We start from the raw sequence: 20,000 nt of genomic DNA, 5'->3' as shown, positions 1-20,000 counted from the left end.
CCAAATGTCCGCACCTTCTGTTTTAGTCAAGTTATTTACAAAAGGTAAACATGCTCGGAGGAGCTAGCAGCTACACAACAGCTAAGCACACAATAGCACACCAGCGAGACGTACGTAATACAAACCCCGTTTCCATATGAGTTGGGAAATTGTGTTAGATGTAAATATAAACGGAATACAATGATTTGCAAATCATTTTCAACCCATATTCAGTAGAATATGCTACAAAGACAACATATTTGATGTTCAAACTCATAAACTTTTTTTTTTTTTTTGCAAATAATAATTAACTTAGAATTTCATGACTGCAACACGTGCCAAAGTAGTTGGGAAAGGGCATGTTCACCACTGTGTTACATCACCTTTTCTTTTAACAACACTCAATAAACGATTGGGAACTGAGGAAACTAATTGCTGAATCTTTAAAATTCTTTCCCATTCTTGTTTTATGTAGAGCTTCAGTCGTTCAACAGTCCCGGGATCTCCGCTGTCGTATTTTACGCTTCATAATGCGCCACACATTTTCAATGGGAGACAGGTCTGGACTGCAGGCGGGCCAGGAAAGTACCCGCACTCTTTTTTTTACAAAGCCACGCTGTTGTAACACGTGCTGAATGTGGCTTGGCATTGTCTCGCTGAAATAAGCAGGGGCGTCCATGAAAAAGACGGCGCTTAGATGGCAGCATATGTTGTTCCAAAACCTGTATGTACCTTTCAGCATTAATGGTGCCTTCACAGATGTGTAAGTTACCCATGTCTTGGGCACTAATACACCCACATACCATCACAGATGCTGGCTTTTCAACTTTGCGTCGATAACAGTCTGGATGGTTCGCTTCCCCTTTGGTGCGGATGACACGATGTCGAATATTTCCAAAAACAATTTGAAATGTGGACTCGTCAGACCACAGAACACTTTTCCACTTTGCATGAGTCCATCTTAGATGATCTCGGGCCCAGAGAAGCCGGCGGCGTTTCTGGGTGTTGTTGATAAATGGCTTTCGCTTTGCATAGTAGAGCTTTAACTTGCACTTACAGATGTAGCGACCAACTGTATTTATTGACAGTGGTTTTCTGAAGTGTTCCTGAGCCCATGTGGTGATATCCTTTAGAGATTGATGTCGTTTTTTGATACAGTGCCGTCTGAGGGATCGAAGGTCACGGTCATTCAATGTTGGTTTCCGGCCATATGTGGAGTGATTTCTCCAGATTCTCTGAACCTTTTGATGATATTATGGACCGTAGATGTTGAAATCCCTAAATTTCTTGCAATTGCACTTTGAGAAACGTTGTTCTTAAACTGTTTGACTATTTGCTCACGCAGTTGTGGACAAAGGGGTGTACCTCGCCCCATCCTTTCTTGTGAAAGACTGAGCACTTTTTGGAAGCATTCCTCAACTTTATCAGTATTTATTGCCACTTTTCCCAACTTCTTTGTCACGTGTTGCTGGCATCAAATTCTAAAGTTAATGATTATTTGCAAAAAAAAAAAAAAAATGTTTATCAGTTTGAACATCAAATATGTTGTCTTTGTAGCATATTCAACTGAATATGGGTTGAAAAAGATTTGCAAATCATTGTATTCCGTTTATATTTACATCTAACACAATTTCTCAACTCATATGGAAACGGGGTTTGTAATATTGCAGTGTAAAAACAGCACATTTGTCAGTACCAACAAATATCAAGTAGTCATAGTTGCACATTACTTAGTCATTAAAGTATCCAGTAACAAACGTGTCCGCATCATTCAACTTTTTAAATAGAATTTTTTTGCACAAAATTTTTCCACACTTAATTTGAACAAAATGAATGTTCAAACAGATTTTGATTGAACGAACAAGTCAACATGATTTCATGTCAAGAATTCAGTTTGCAAAATTCAAACGCAAAAATTTCAGTGGAAAAAATTCAGTCGGCCCTCCATGGGAACACACCTGACTTAGAACATGACCCCTGGTGGAGGTAATTACGGCGAGCAGCGGCGTGGAGAGAACAGTCGTGTGGAAAATTGCTTCCACTCAGTGGGCGATACGATTCTGTCCGACGGCGGCGTCTGGTTTGATTGTGGGAGTCCATTTTGTCAAATCCTGTCCTGCTTCAGCTCTTCTTTTTTTATTTTTTTTTTTAAATGTATTAATCAATCCAACAAAACAATACACAACAATGCAATCCAATTCCAAAACCAAACCTGACCCAGCAACATTCAGAATAGCAATTGAGGACACACAAACATGACTTCAGCTCTTCAATAAACTTTCCTTCTTGCCCACAGTTCCCCAGACCAGAGTGAGGCCCACGTCAGGAGGCGTGTCCTTCACCACCGAGGAGCCCGCCCCCCTCTCCACCACCCAGGCCACGAGCCCCGCCCCCTCCGCCGCACCTGCCGTCGAGCCCAGCCCGGACCCGGATCCCACCGACGCAACTCCCGCCGCCGCCACAACCTCCGCCGTCGCCACAACCTCCGCCGTCGCCACAACCTCCGCCGTCGCCGCCACGTCCGCCGCCGTCATCCTGCCCACCGAGGCCGACGGCGAGAGCGGTGCATTCTGGGAGAAGGAGCTGGAGTCGGAGAAGGAGCGGGAGAGGCAGGCGGAGCGCGAGCGAGAGCGGGAACGCGAGCGGGAGCGGGTTCGGGAGATGGAGCGAGAACGGGAGAGGGAGCGGGAGAGAGAGCGGGAGCGGGAGAGGCAACGAGAGCGGGAGCGAGAGAGGGAGCTGGAGCGGATACGAGCCGCCGCCGCCGCCACCGCCCAGACCACCGCGCCCCCCAGGTCCTCGGCTGCAGTGACCACCTTCCCAGGGGAGAGTACGGCGCCCTCCGCTGGCCCGGATGACCTGAGCACCGCCGAAGAAGATGAAGACGTCTACATGTCGCCTGAACCTACTGGTGTGGAAGTGACCACGCAGGAGGACACGCCCATCGCCACTGCTGAGCCCACCCCTGAACCCACCACCGCCCAGCCCACCACCACCACCACCACCACCACCACCCTCGCCACCACCAAGACCAGGTTCCCTTTCAGGCCCCGGGTTCCAATGACGACCACCACTCAGAAGGCGCCCACGGAGAGAAGCACCCGCCCACCACCACAACCCACCACGACAAAGGTGACATCATTGCTATTGTTGTCATGCGTTTATCATGGTTCTTTTATTGCATTCTCATGAATAATCACAATTCTCACACATTCTCCTAGTTCTCATTGTTCTCGTGCCTTCTCATTTTTCTCATGCATTGTCATGGTTCTCATGGTGTCACGGTTCCCATGCGTTGTCATGGTTCTCATGGTGTCACGGTTCCCATGCGTTGTCATGGTTCTCATGGTGTCACGGTTCCCATGCGTTGTCGTGGTTCTCATGGTGTCACGGTTCCCATGCGATGTCATGGTTCTCATGGTGTCACGGTTCCCATGCGTTGTCGTGGTTCTCATGGTGTCACGGTTCCCATGCATTGTCATGGTTCTCATGGGGTCACGGTTCCCATGCGTTGTCATGGTTCTCATGGGGTCACGGTTCCCATGCGTTGTCATGGTTCTCATGGGGTCACGGTTCCCATGCATTATCGCGAGTCTCATGCGCTGTCATGGCTCTCATTCGTTGTCTTGGTTCTCATGCGTTCTTATTTGTTCTCATGGTTACGTATTATCATAGTTCTCATGCGTTGTCATGAATTTTCATAGTGCTCATGCATTCTCATGCACTCTTCGAGCATCATCGTGGTTCTCATGCGTTGTCGTGGATCTCATGCACCCGTATGGTTCTTGTGCATTATGGTTCTCAAGAATTCTCATGATTCTCATGCATTGTCATGGTTCTAATACATTCTTTATCATGGTTCTTACGTGCGCTTATTGGTTTCCTGCATTCTCATGGTTCCCATGCATTCTTATGAATGATCATGTTCTCATTTGTTCTCATACACTATTATGGTTGCTACGCGTTGTCATTGTTATGTTGTCACGGTTATCATGAACCGTCATTAATTATCATGGTTTCCTCTGCGTTCATATTATCCTGGTTCTAAATGAACTGTCATTAAATATCATGGTTCTTATGCGTTCATATTAATTATCATGGTTCTCAAGCCTTCTCATGGTTCCCCATGTCTTGTCATGCATTATCGTGGTCCTCATGCACTGTCATTAATTATTATGGTTCTTATGCGTTCATATTGATTATCATGGTTCTCATGAACTGTCATTAAATATCTTGGTTCTTGTGCGTTCATATTAATTATCATGGTTCTCAAGCCTTCTCATGGTTCCCCATGTCTTGTCATGCATTATCATGGTCCTCATGCACTGTCATTAATTATTATGGTTCTTATGCGTTCATATTGATTATCATGGTTCTCATGAACTGTCATTAAATATCATGGTTCTTGTGCGTTCATATTAATTATCATGGTTCTCAAGCCTTCTCATGGTTCCCCATGTCTTGTCATGCATTATCATGGTCCTCATGCACTGTCATTAATTATTATGGTTCTTATGCGTTCATATTGATTATCATGGTTCTCATGAACTGTCATTAAATATCATGGTTCTTATGCGTTCATATTAATTATCATGGTTCTCAAGCCTTCTCATGGTTCCCCATGTCTTGTCATGCATTATCATGGTCCTCATGCACTGTCATTAATTATTATGGTTCTTATGCGTTCATATTGATTATCATGGTTCTCATGAACTGTCATTAAATATCATGGTTCTTGTGCGTTCATATTAATTATCATGGTTCTCATATGTTGTCATGGTTCTCATGAACTGTCATTAATTATCATGGTGCTTATGCGTTCATATTAATTATCATGGTTCTCAAGCCTTCTCATGGTTCTCGTTCGTTATCATGGTTCTCATGCATTATCATGATTCTCATTAATAATCATGAACTCATGTAATATGTATTATCATGGTTGTCCTGCATGATCATGGTTCTCATTTGTTATCACGCGTTTTATATATATATATATATATATATATATATATATATATATATATATATATATATATATATATATATATATATATATATATATATATATATATATATATAATGAAAAATTCCTAGTTTGTGAACCCGTTCTCAAACAATGGCAATAACTATTCTGATTCTGATTCCCGTGCATTCTCATTAATAATCATGGTACATATGTATTCTCATGCATGATCATGGTTCTCTGACATTATCATGATTCTCGTTAATAATCATGGTACTCATGTAATATCATGCATTATCATGGCTGTCCTGCATGTTCGTGGTTCTCATTTGTTATCATGGTTCTCATGCGTTATAATGATATATATAATGAGAAATTCGTAGTTTGTGAACCCGTTCTCAAACAATGGCAATAAATTAAAAAAATTCTGATTCTGATTCCTGTGCATTCTCATTAATAATCATGGTACATATGTATCCTAATGCATGATCATGGTTCTCTTACATTATCATGATTCTCATTAACAATCATGGTACTCATGTAATATCATGCATTATCATGGTTGTCCTGCATGATCATGGTTCTCATTTGTTATCATGATTCTCATGCGTTATAATGAGTAATTCCTAGTTTGTGAATCCGTTCTCAAACAATGGCAATAAAAAAAACTATTCTGATTGTGCTTCCCGTGCAGTCTCATTGATAATCATGGTACATATGTATTCTCATGCATGATCATGGTTCTCATGCATGATCATGGTTCTCTTACATTATCATAAATCTCGTTAATCATGTTACTCATGTAATATCATGCATTATCATGGCTGTCCTGCATGTTCATGGTTCTCATGCGTTATAATGATATATATAATGAGAAATTCGTAGTTTGTGAACCCGTTCTCAAACAATGACAATAAAAAAAACTATTCTGATTCTGATTCCCGTGCATTCTCCTTGATAATCATGGTACATATGTATTCTCATGCATGATCATGGTTCTCATGCATGATCATGGTTCTCATACATTATCATGATTCTCGTTAATAATCATGGTACTCATGTAATATCATGCATGATCACGGTTGTCCTGCATGATCATGGTTCTCGTGTGTTATCATGGTTCTCATGCGTTGTAATGATATACAGTATAATAATGAAAAATTCCTAGTTTGTGAACCCGTTCTCAAACAATGGCAATAAAAGAAAAAATTCTGATTCTGATTCCCGTGCATTCTCATTAATAATCATGGTACATATGTATTCTCATGCATGATCATGGTTCTCTTACATTATCATGATTCTCATTAATAATCATGGTACTCATATAATATCATGCATTATCGTGGTTGTCCTTCATGATCATGGTTGTCATTTGTTATCATGGTTCTCTTGCGTTATAATGATATATATATAATGAAAAATTCCTAGTTTGTGAACCAGTTCTCAAACAATGGCTATAAAAAAAACTATACTGATTGTGATTCCGGTTCATTCTCATTAATAATCATGGTACATATGTATTCTCATGCATGATCATGGTTCCCTGACATTATCATGATTCTCGTTAATAATCATGGTACTCATGTAATATCATGCATTATCATGGCTGTCCTGCATGTTCATGGTTCTCATTTGTTATCATGGTTCTCATGCGTTATAATGATATATATAATGAGAAATTCGTAGTTTGTGAACCCGTTCTCAAACAATGGCAATAAAAAAAACTATTCTGATTCTGATTCCCGTGCATTCTCATTAATAATCATGGTACATATGTATCCTAATGCATGATCATGTTTCTCTTACATTATCATGATTCTCATTAATAATCATGGTACTCATGTAATATCATGCATTATCGTGGTTGTCCTGCATGATCATGGTTCTCATTTGTTATCATGATTCTCATGCGTTATAATGAGTAATTCCTAGTTTGTGAACCCGTTCTCAAACAATGGCAATAAAAACAACTATTCTGATTGTGCTTCCCGTGCATTCTCATTGATAATCATGGTACATATGTATTCTCATGCATGATCATGGTTCTCATGCATGATCATGGTTCTCTTAAATTATCATGATTTTCGTTAATAATCATGGTACTCATGTAATATCATGCATGATAACGGTTGTCCTGCATAATCATGGTTCTCATGTGTTATCATGGTTCTCATGCGTTGTAATGATATACAGTATAATAATGAAAAATTCCTAGTTTGTGAACCCGTTCTCAAACAATGGCAATAAAAAAAAAAAATCTGATTCTGATTCCCGTGCATTCTCATTAATAATCATGGTACATATGTATTCTCATGCAAGATCATGGTTCTCTTACATTATCATGATTCTCATTAATAATCATGGTACTCATGTAATATCATGCATTATCGTGGTTGTCCTTCATGATCATGGTTGTCATTTGTTATCATGGTTCTCATGCGTTGTAATGATATACAGTATAATAATGAAAAATTCCTAGTTTGTGAACCCGTTCTCAAACAATGGCAATAAAAAAAACTATTCTGATTGTGATTCCCGTGCATTCTCATTGATAATCATGGTACATATGTATTCTCATGCATGATCATGGTTCCCTGACATTATCATGATTCTCGTTAATAATCATGGTACTCATGTAATATCATGCATTATCATGGCTGTCCTGCATGTTCATGGTTCTCATTTGTTATCATGGTTCTCATGCGTTATAATCCATCCATCCATCCATCTTCTTCCGCTTATCCGAGGTCGGGTCGCGGGGGCAGCAGCTTAAGCAGGGAAGCCCAGGCTTCCCTCTCCCCAGCCACTTCGTCCAGCTCCTCCCGGGGGATCCCGAGGCGTTCCCAGGCCAGCCGGGAGAGATAGTCTTCCCAGCGTGTCCTGGGTCTTCCCCGTGGCCTCCTACCGGTCGGACGTGCCCGAAACACCTTCCTAGGGAGGCGTTCGGGTGGCATCCTGACCAGATGCCCGAACCACCTCATCTGGCTCCTCTCGATGTGGAGGAGCAGCGGCTTTACTTTGAGCTCCCCCCGAATGACAGAGCTTCTCACCCTATCTCTAAGGGAGAGCCCCGCCACTCGGCGGAGGAAACTCATTTCGGCCGCTTGTACCCGTGATCTTGTCCTTTCGGTCATGACCCAAAGCTCATGACCATAGGTGAGGATGGGAACGTAGATCGACCGGTAAATCGAGAGCTTTGCCTTCCGGCTCAGCTCCTTCTTTACCACAACGGATCGATACAGCGTCCGCATTACTGAAGACGCCGCACCGATACGCCTGTCGATCTCACGATCCACTCTTCCCCCACTCGTGAACAAGACTCCGAGGTACTTGAACTCCTCCACTTGGGGCAAGATCTCCTCCCCAACCCGGAGATGGCACTCCACCCTTTTCCGGGAGAGAACCATTCTCATTAATAATCATGGTACATATGTATTCTCATGCATGATCATGGTTCCCTGACATTATCATGATTCTCGTTAATAATCATGGTACTCATGTAATATCATGCATTATCGTGGTTGTCCTGCATGATCATGGTTCTCATTTGTTATCATGATTCTCATGCGTTATAATGAGTAATTCCTAGTTTGTGAACCCGTTCTCAAACAATGGCAATAAAAAAAACGATTCTGATTGTGCTTCCCGTGCATTCTCATTGATAATCATGGTACATATGTATTCTCATGCATGATCATGGTTCTCATGCATGATCATGGTTCTCTTAAATTATCATGATTTTCGTTAATAATCATGGTACTCATGTAATATCATGCATGATAACGGTTGTCCTGCATAATCATGGTTCTCATGTGTTATCATGGTTCTCATGCGTTGTAATGATATACAGTATAATAATGAAAAATTCCTAGTTTGTGAACCCGTTCTCAAACAATGGCAATAAAAAAAAAAAAATCTGATTCTGATTCCCGTGCATTCTCATTAATAATCATGGTACATATGTATTCTCATGCATGATCATGGTTCTCTTACATTATCATGATTCTCATTAACAATCATGGTACTCATGTAATATCGTGCATTATCATGGTTGTCCTGCATGATCATGGTTCTCATTTGTTATCATGATTCTCATGCGTTATAATGAGTAATTCCTAGTTTGTGAACCCGTTCTCAAACAATGGCAATAAAAAAAAGTATTCTGATTGTGCTTCCTGTGCATTCTCATTGATAATCATGGTACATGTGTATTCTCATGCATGATCATGGTTCTCATGCATGATCATGGTTCTCTTACATTATCATAAATCTCGTTAATAATCATGTTACTCATGTAATACCATGCATTATCATGGCTGTCCTGCATGTTCATGGTTCTCATGCGTTATAATGATATATATAATGAGAAATTCGTAGTTTGTGAACCCGTTCTCAAACAATGACAATAAAAAAAACTATTCTGATTCTGATTCCCGTGCATTCTCATTGATAATCATGGTACATATGTATTCTCATGCATGATCATGGTTCTCATGCATGATCATGGTTCTCATACATTATCATGATTCTCATTAATAATCATGGTACTCATGTAATATCATGCATGATCACGGTTGTCCTGCATGATCATGGTTCTCATGTGTTATCATGGTTCTCATGCGTTGTAATCATATACAGTATAATAATGAAAAATTCCTAGTTTGTGAACCCGTTCTCAAACAATGGCAATTAAAAAAAAAAAATTCTGATTCTGATTCCTGTGCATTCTCATTAATAATCATGGTACATATGTATTCTCATGCATGATCATGGTTCTCTTACATTATCATGATTCTCATTAATAATCATGGTACTCATGTAATATCATGCATTATCGTGGTTGTCCTTCATGATCATGGTTGTCATTTGTTATCATGGTTCTCATGCGTTGTAATGATATATATATAATGAAAAATTCCTAGTTTGTGAACCCGTTCTCAAACAATGGCAATAAAAAAAACTATTCTGATTGTGATTCCCGTGCATTCTCATTGATAATCAGGGTACATATGTATTCTCATGCATGATCATGGTTCTCATGCATGATCATGGTTCTCTTCCATTATCATGATTCTCATGAATAATCATGGTAGTCATGTATTCTCATGGTTCTCATGTGTTCTCTAAGTTCTCGGAGTTGTGTGCGTTTTCCTGGTTCTCATTGGGTTCTCCTGGTGCTATGTCACAGTTCTCCTGGTTGTGGTGTTGACCTCCAGTAGGTGTAAGTGTCCAGTAGACACAGGTGGTGTGAGGAATGTGCCTCGTCAACCCTTTCAACGGTCATTTTGCACACGATTGTCTTCATCACTGCAACTTCTACATTCACTCATTCATTCCCCCTTCCGTTGATAATGGTGAGAATAACACATTAGGATGACATTCCTTCTGTTTACTAACTATCCTTTTAGCTTCTTGTCAGTCGGACTGAAGGGTGATTGACAGCCGAAGGGGGCGTGGCTTGTTAACTTCTTCCCATTTACGCCACAAAAAGCCGCCTTTTGGAAATAAAGCAATCTGGAATAGCTCCACTAGGATTAAAAAAAAAAGACGTTTCTGAAAGAGGAGGGGAAAAAAAAAATCTCATTTCCCTCCGACCAGCCAAGCAAGTCTGGGGTTTTATTTTGGTCGCGAGCCGCTCCCTGCAGACCTCAAATGTATAGTTGAAGTCGTGTCATTAGCCCAGCAGCTGGCGTGGCCAGAAGTGCACAGTGGCACCTTTTGTTTGCCCACGCTCTTCAGCAGAAGCTTTAAAAGTGGCCTGCTGGAGTCGTGGGTTGCACAAAGGATGTCGCTGTGAGCGCTAACTCCACGCTTCAAAGGCTAATTGACTTTTCCACACAAGAAGGTTCCATTAATAAGTTAAAGTTAAAGTACCAATGATTGTCACACACACACTCGGTGTGGTGAAATTTGTCCTCTGCATTTGACCCATTCCCTTGTTCACCCCCTGGGAGGTGAGGGGAGCAGTGCGCAGCAGCGGTGGCCACGCCCGGGAATCATTTTTGGTGATTCCCCCCCCAATTCCAACCCTTGATGCTGAGTGCCAAGCAGGGAGGTAATGGCTCCCATTTTTATTGTCTTTGGTATGACTCGGCCGAGGTTTGAACTCACGACCTACCGATCTCCCTCCTCAACGACACCTGGAGTCGAACTTTTGCTTGCATGCAGAACGGGCCCAGCCTATGAACATTACATCAACTCACCCAAGACAATGGGCATATACCAACACACACACCCTCCCCCACCCCACGCCTTCACCACTGCTTGATTCCCCTTCGGAGTGATGGACGGCTGGCAGCGCTTCATAGCAGCAGTCGACCCCCAGGGCCCCAACTCCCCGCCCCTCTGTTGCGAGTTGTCGTGATTATATGTTTATGTGTGCATGGCATGGAAGTTTTTTCCCACTCCAGACTAGGCCCCCTTAGGAGCCCAGTCTAGATTTTTTTTTTTTTTACTCATCTTCTTCCCCAGCGTTTAAGCTTTTTCTTATATTTTACGGGGTACCTTTGGCGACCCATCTGCGTTCCTGTTCTGTAACCCTGTACACTGTTTGTTTGTCTAATCTTTTAACGGGTTTGTGCTGAAAACATAGTTTCGTTGTACTAATAAAGCCCTATCCTATCCTTTCCTATCTCAGGGCGGACACTCTAATCACTGAGTAGGTGACTAGTAATAGACTTTTACTTTCCACTCCCGGAGTCACTTTTCTCGTGTTTGGGACCAGAACCAAACCCCAGGGGTTCACGTTCCTCTCTCCCTCCCCCAGGCCCGTTCGGACGACAGCAACAACGAGCTGGCAGGCGTGGGCCCCAGCGGGGACTTCGAGATCCGCGAGGACCAGCGTAACGACCTGGACCGAGGCCTGGGGCCGGAGGACCCGGACCTGGCGGGCAACACGGTGGACGCGGGGAGCTCGGCCGCCCAGCTGCCGCAGAAGAACATCCTGGAGAGGAAGGAAGTCTTGATAGGTTTGTTGGAACTTCCTTCTTCTGTTCCGCCTGGCAGCCATTTTCCCTGGTCCCACTCAGCAGTTCTTGGGTCTTCCAGTCCTAAAGCCCCCAACCTCACGTCCCAAAAAAGTGGACTCGTCTGACCTCTCTGTCTCTCCTCCAGCCATTCTGATTGGTGGACTGCTGGCCTTGGTTTTGGCTGATTTCCTGGTCATCGGTAAAGAGCAGGAGGCGGCAGACCCTAGACTAGTATAGAGTAGACTAGACTGTGTTAGCACTTTGAACGAGTCCTCCTCACCTGTCAGCCTGTGGTAGCAACCTGGTAACTAACTCGCTTCAGTTTAGACCTTTGCCACTAAGGGCCACAGACTGCCAAATCTAAGAATGCGGGGACCATTTTGGTAGTTTTCACCTACAAAACTAACGCTATATGTAGTTTTTTTCCCAAAGATCTTGCAAATTAATTTCGGTAGAAATTTCATGTGAATCCTGGAATGCTAACATTTAGCACGCTGGCCAGATAGTATGAAAAATATAGGCAAAATTAGTTTAAAAAAAAGCTAATATGCTAACAGAGCTAAGCTAAGATGCTAACAGAGCTAAGCTTAGATGCTAACAGAAGCATGCTTTCAGTTAGCATTAGTTAAATACCAAAATATATGACACTCAGGTGTATACCTGGTAAATTAGCTTAGGAAAACTTGGCATTCTAATGTTAGCATGATAAAATGCTAACTGTAACATTTGTCAAGTAACAATATTTTTGACGCTGAGGTGTATACTTGCAAAATTAGCTAAAAAAGCTAGCATGCTAATGTTAGCATGTCAAAATGCTAACTGTAACATTTGTCAAGTAACAATATATTTGACGCTGAGGTGTATGCCTGCAAAATTAGTTTAAAAAGCTAGCATGCGAATGTTACCGTGTTGAAATGCTAACTGTAACATTCGTCAAGTAACAATATTTTTGACGCTGAGGTGTATATTTGCAAAATTTGCAAAAAAAAAAAAGCTATCATGCTAATGTTAGCATGTCAAAATGCTAACTGTAACATTTGTCAAGTAACAATACATTTTGCGCTGAGGTGTATGCCTGCAAAATTAGTTAAAAAAGCTGGCATGCTAATGTTAACATGTTAAAATGCTAACTGTAAAATTCGTCAAGTAACAATATATTTTACGCTGAGGTGTATGCCTGCAAAATTAGTTTAAAAAGCTAGCATGCTAATGTTAGCGTGTTGAAATGCTAACTGTAACATTCGTCAAGTAACAATATTTTTGACGCTGAAGTGTATACTTGCAAAATGTGCTTTAAAAAAAGCTAGAATGTTAATGTTAGCATGTCAAAATGCTAACTGTAATATTTGTCAAGTAACAATATATTTGATGCTGAGGTGTGTAAATGCAAAATTAGCTAAAAGAGCCAGCATGCTAACTTTAACATGTTAATATGCTAACTGTAAAATTCGTCAAGTAACAATATATTTTACGCTGAGGTGTATGCCTGCAAAATTAGTTTAAAAAGCTAGCATGCTAATGTTAGCGTGTTGAAATGCTAACTGTAACATTTGTCAAGTAACAAAATTTTGACGCTGAGGTGTATACTTGCAAAATTTGCTTTAAAAAAGCTAGCATGCTAATGTTAGCATGTCAAAATGCTAACTATAACATTTGTCAAGTAACAATACATTTTACGGTGAGGTGTATGCCTGCAAAATTAGCTAAAAAAGCTGTCATGCTAATTTTAACATGTTAAAATGCTAACTGTAAAATTCGTCAAGTAACAATATATTTTACGCTGAGGTGTATGCCTGCAAAATTAGTTTAAAAAGCTAGCATGCTAATGTTAGCGTGTTGAAAAGCTAACTGTAACATTCGTCAAGTAACAAAATTTTGACGCTGAGGTGTATACTTGCAAAATTTGCTTTAAAGAAGCTAGCATGCTAATGTTAGCATGTCAAAATGCTAACTGTAACATTTGTCAAGTAACAATACATTTTACGGTGAGGTGTATGCCTCCAAAATTAGCTAAAAAAGCTGTCATGCTAAATTTAACATGTTAAAATGCTAACTGTAAAATTCGTCAAGTAACAATATATTTTACGCTGTGTATGCCTGCAAAATAAGTTTAAAAAGCTAGCATGCTAATGTTAGCGTGTTGAAATGCTAACTGTAACATTCGTCAAGTAACAATATTTTTGACGCTGAGGTGTATACCTGCAAAATTTGCTTAAAAAAAGCTAGCATGCTAATGTTAGCATGTCAAAATTGCTAACTGTAACATTTGTCAAGTAACAATATATTTGATACTGAGGTGTATGCCTGCAAAATTAGTTTAAAAAGCTAGCACGCTAATGTTAGCATGTCAAAATGCTAACTGCAACATTCATCAAGTCACAATATATATATGACGCTGAGGTGTATACGTGCAAAATTAGCACCAAAAAAAATGCTAGCATGCTATTACTAGAATGCTAACGGTTAGCATTAGAAAATGAGTGCAAAAGACATAAACGCAGATGGCACCCGGGTCACACTTTGGACACCCCTGCTTTAGACTCTCTGAAGTTTTTGCTTATTAGGGCACCAAAATACCAGCACACATTTTTGCCGCCCTTTTGTTCGTCAGGCCAGGTCAGCACCAAGTAGAAGAAGGTGGAGAATGTGTGAGAAAAATAAGAACTAATTAAATATACTTAAGGAACTCCAAAAAAGTGCTGAAAAATACATTTACAAACAAATACGCGGTGCTAAAATAAATACATTCTATCTAAATGAATAATAATAATAATATATGTTTCTTAAATGAATTGTAAATACAATTTAAAGTGCAAAGAAAATACAGCTTCACCACTTTAGTCATCATTTTTGCGCGAGAAAAAAAACTTCCTTATGACTTTAGCTCCAGACTTCTTCTGTTTGTCTGATACTGTCACTACTGCCACAAGTGGAGGAAAAGTGCATTACACACCGCTGAGAAACAGTGGCGTTAATGTACCTTAATAGTTGTGTTAGTGTTGTTGTGTTTGGAACACAATAGTCAGAGGAGATAAAAAAAAACACACACAAGCAACACTCCCTTCTCTGCGTGGCAGCCAATGAGATGAGCGTCCGTGCACTTCTTTAGCAGACATGCACTTGTTTAGCAGACATGCACTTGTTTAGCAGAGGTAACGTGACATGAGGGTTACATGGAGTCATTATTTGGGTGGTTCATGCAGTGATTGTATCAAAGTGGACTTTAGGGAAAACAGTTGAACTAATCAAATATTTTGGTACTTGCCATAACCTTTATTGTACCTTCTTTTACCTTCTTTTACTTTGTTTTATCGGTAAAAATGGATTGATGATGGACCGTATTTTACCTTCTATATTTCTTTTTTTTTTTACTTTTTATTTATCATTGTTTACCTTCTATTTACCTTAATTGACCTTCTTATACCTTCCATTTAACTTATTTTACCTTTTATTTACCGTCTTTTACCTTCTATTTACATTATTGTATCTTCTATTTAATTTCTTTGACCTTTTATTGACATTCCTTGACCTTCTTTTACTTTCTATATTAGTTTTTTCACTTTTATTTACTTCTGTTACCTTCTATTTAACGTCTATTACCTTCCTTTATCTTTTTTTACCTTCTATATTCACTCTTGACCCTTTATTTATCTTCTACATTCCATATTTACCATGTATTTATCTTCTTTGACCTTTATTGACATTATTTACCTTTTTTTAACTTATTTTACATTCTATTGACCTTCTTTTATCTATCTTCTCCTACCTTTTATATACCTCATTTACTTTCTTTTACCTTTTATTTTTAGACTATTTTACCTTTTTATTTACTACCTTTACCTTCTATATTCCGAATTTTGTTTACCTTTTACCTTCTATTCAACTTTTATGACCTTTTATTTACCTTCTTTACATTATTTGCATTTTTACTTTACCTTCTATATTCCTCATTTGAACCTTTAAAAAATGTAAAATAAGGCATATTTTACATTTTTTGATCGTCTCTTATTTTTGTTGTATCTTCTTTTTCCTTCTATATTCCGTTTTTTTACATTTGATTTACCTTCTATTTACAGTTTTTACATTTGATTTACCTTCCATTTACAGTTTTTACATTTGATTTAACTTACTTTACCTTCTACATTCCTTGTTTAACCATTTTATTTACCTTCTATTTACCTTTTTTCCACCTTGTTTTACAATTTGTCTACCTTATTTTACATATATTTCACTCGTACTTTCTGTTATTTACATGTTTTACTTTGTATTTAACTTATTTTACCTTCTATACTCCTTGTTTAACTGTTTATTTACCTTTTTTTTTTTTAAATTTTTTTTTTTACCTTATTTTACATTTAATTCCCTTTTTATCTTTTGTCCACCTTATTTTACCTTTTTGTACCTTATTTTACCTTTAATTCCCTTCTGTTTAACTTCTATCCACCTTATTTTACCTTTAATCCCCTTATGTTTACCTTACTTTACCGTTCTTCACCTTATTTTAGCTTTAATTCACTTCTGTTTACCTTTTTTTAAATCTTTAATTCACTCTTATTGACCTTGTTTTACCGTTCTTCCACCTTATTTTACCTTTTTTCTAGCTTATTTTACCTTTAATTCACTCCTATTGACCTTGTTTTACCTTCTATTTACCTTTTTTCCACCTCATTTTACCTTTAATTCACTCCTATTTACCTTTTTTCCCACCTCATTTTACCTTTTAATTCACTCTTATTTACCCTTTTTCCACCTCATTTTACTTTTAATTCACTCTTATTTACATTTTTTCCACCTAATATTATATTTAATTCACTCCTATTTACCTTGCTTTACCTTCTACTTACCTTTTTCCCCACCTCATTTTACCTTTAATTCACTCCTATTTACCTTGTTTACCCTTCTATTTACCCTTTCCACCTCATTTTACCTTTAATTCACTCCTATTGACCTTGTTTTACCTTCTATTTACATTTTTTTCACCTAAATTTACCTTTAATTCACTCTTCTTTAAAATGTTCCCAACTTAATTTGACCTTTAATTCACTGTTATTGACCTTGTTTTACCTTCTATTCACCCTTTTCCACTTCATTTTCCCTTTAATTCACTCCTATGTACTTTGTTTAACCTTCTGTTTACCTTTTTTTCCACCATCCATCCATCCATTTTTACCGTTTGTCCCTTTCGGGGCCACGGGTGGTCGCTGGAGCCTAATTTTACCTTTAATTCACTCTTGTTTAACATTTTCCCACCTTATGTTACCTTTAATTCACTCTTATTTACCATGTGTTACCTTCTATTTACCCCTTTTCCACCTCATTTTACCTTTAATTCACTCTTATTGACCTTGTTTTACCTTCTAATTAAATTTTTTCCATCTTATTTTACCTTTAATTCACTCCTATTGACCTTGTTTTACCTTCTATTTACCTTTTTTCCACCTCATTTTACCTTTAATCCACTCTTATTGACATTTTTTCCACCTCATTTTACATTTAATTCACTCTTGTTTAAAAATGTTTCACCTTATTTTACCTCTTATTGACCTTGTTTTACCGTCTATTTACCCTTTTTCCACCTCATTTTACCTTTAATTCAATCTTATTGACCTTGTTTTACCTTCTATTTCCATTTTTTCCATCTTATTTTACCATTAAATCAATCCTATTTACCTTGTGTTACCTTCTATTAACCCTTTTTCCACGTTATTTTAACTTTAATTCACTCCTATTTACGTTGTGTTACCTTCTACTTACCTTTTTTTCCACCTCATTTTACCTTTAATTCACTCCTATTCATCTTGTTTTACCTTCTACTTACATGTTTTCCACTTTATTTTACCTTTAATTCACTCCTATTTACCTTGTTTCACCTTCTATTTACCATTTTTCCACCTCATTTTACCTTTAATTCAAACTTATTGACCTTGTTTTACCTTCTATTTGAATTTTTTCCATCTTATTTTACCATTAAATCAATCCTATTTACCTTGTTACCTTCTATTAACCTTTTTTCCACGTTATTTTAACTTTAATTCACTCCTATTCATCTTGTTTTACCTTCTGCTTACATGCTTTCCACTTTATTTGACCTTTAATTCACTCCTATTTACCTTGTTTCACCTTCTATTTACCTTTTTTCCACCTTATTTTACCTTTAATTCACTTCTAATTACCTTTTTTCCACCTCATTTTACTTTTAATTCACTCCTACTGACCTCGTTTTACCTTCTATTTACCTTTTTTCCACCTCATTTTACCTTTAATTCACTCCTATTTACCCTTTTCCCACGTCTTTTCACTTTTAATTCACTCTTATATACATTTTTCCACCTTATTTTACCTTTAATTCACTCCTATTTACCTTGTTTTACCTTCTACTTACCTTTTCCCCCACCTCATTTACCTTTAATTCACTCCTATTTACCATGTTTTACCTTCTGTTGACTTTTTTTCCCACCATTCTACCTTTAATTCACTCCTATTTACCTTGTTTCACCTTCAATTTACCTTTTTTCCACCTTATTTTACCTTTAATTCACTTCTATTTACCTTTTTCCACCTCATTTTACTTTTAATTCACTCCTACTGACCTCGTTTTACCTTCTATATACCTTTTTCCCACCTCATTTTACCTTTAATTCACTCCTATTTACCCTTTTCCCACGTCTTTTCACTTTTAATTCACTCTTATATACATTTTTACCACCTTATTTTACCTTTAATTCACTCCTATTTACTTTGTTTTACCTTCTACTTACCTTTTCCCCCACCTCATTTTACCTTTAATTCACTCCTTTTTACCATGTTTTACCTTCTATTGACCTTTTTTCCACCATTCTACCTTTAATTCACTCCTATTGACCTTGTTTTACCTTCTATATAACTTTTTTCCACCTCATTTTACCTTTTATTCACTCCTATTTACCTTGTTTTATCTTCTACTTACCCTTTTCCCCCACCTCATTTTACCTTTAATTCACTATTTACCTTGTTACCTTATATTAACCTTTATTCCACCTTATTTTACCTTTTAATTCACTCATATTTACCTTGTTTTATCTTCTATTTACCTTTTTTCCACCTCATTTTACTTTAAATTCACTCCTACTGACCTCGTTTTACCTTCTATTTACCTTTTTTCCACCTCATTTTACCTTTAATTCACTCCTATTTAACCTTTTCCCACGTCTTTTCACTTTTAATTCACTCTTATATACATTTTTTCCACCTTATTTTACCTTTAATTCACTCCTATTTACCTTGTTTTACCTTCTACTTACCTTTTTCCCCACCTCATTTTACCTTTAATTCACTCCTTTTTACCATGTTTTACCTTATATTGACCTTTTTTCCACCATTCTACCTTTAATTCACTCCTATTGACCTTGTTTTACCTTCTACTTACCTTTTCCCCCACCTCATTTTACCTTTAATTCACTATTTACCTTGTATTAACCTTTTTTCCACCTTATTTTACCTTTTAATTCACTCATATTTACCTTGTTTTATCTTCTATTTACCTTTTTTCCACCTCATTTTACTTTTAATTCACTCCTATTGACCTCATTTTACCTTCTATTTACATTTTTCCAAGCTTATTCACCTTTAATTTAGTTCTGTTTACCTTTTACTTTTCCCCCCCACCTCATATGACCTTGTTGTATGGTGTCCTATGAGTAAATGTTTCGTGGCTCCACCACTGAAAAGATTGATATATTATTATGTACACATCATTACCTTCTTGTCACTGTGCTCCAATAAAAACGGGCGCTCTCTCCCTCCCTCCTGCAGCGGTGATCGTGGGCGGCGTGGTGGGCGCTCTGTTCGCCGCCTTCCTGGTGATGCTGCTAGTGTACCGCATGAAGAAGAAGGACGAGGGCAGCTACACGCTGGAGGAGCCCAAGCAGGCCACCGTCACGTACCAGAAGCCCGACAAGCAGGAGGAGTTCTACGCGTAGCAGGCGCCACACCCTCTTCGTCTTCTTCGCTTACCGCCTCTCCTCGCCCTCCCGGCGCCTTTCTGCGCACCTCTTTTCAATCAAACCGGAAAAAGGGACAAAAAAAAAACCAACAACAAAAAAATGTTATGA

At 38.5% G+C, this 20,000-nt stretch overlaps 1 protein-coding gene across 1 annotated transcript in view; it reads left to right on the top strand.

Annotated features, from left to right (window-relative positions):
* The window catches only part of sdc3 (syndecan 3), an 80,587-nt gene that overhangs the window by 59,331 nt on the left and 1,256 nt on the right, over positions 1-20,000 (top strand). The window contains exons 3-5 of the mRNA XM_061930909.2: positions 2,276-3,111; positions 11,709-11,910; positions 19,702-20,000. The exon at positions 19,702-20,000 is cut by the window's right edge and continues 1,256 nt beyond it. Of these exons, the coding sequence (XP_061786893.1) occupies positions 2,276-3,111; positions 11,709-11,910; positions 19,702-19,868 (1,205 nt within the window). The 3' untranslated portion in view covers positions 19,869-20,000. The remainder of the gene's footprint in view (positions 1-2,275; positions 3,112-11,708; positions 11,911-19,701) is intronic.

Source organism: Nerophis lumbriciformis, linkage group LG37 (assembly GCF_033978685.3).
Source record: "Nerophis lumbriciformis linkage group LG37, RoL_Nlum_v2.1, whole genome shotgun sequence".
In the NCBI taxonomy this organism is placed as follows: domain Eukaryota; kingdom Metazoa; phylum Chordata; class Actinopteri; order Syngnathiformes; family Syngnathidae; genus Nerophis; species Nerophis lumbriciformis.
This window is presented reverse-complemented; position numbering and strand designations above follow the sequence as displayed.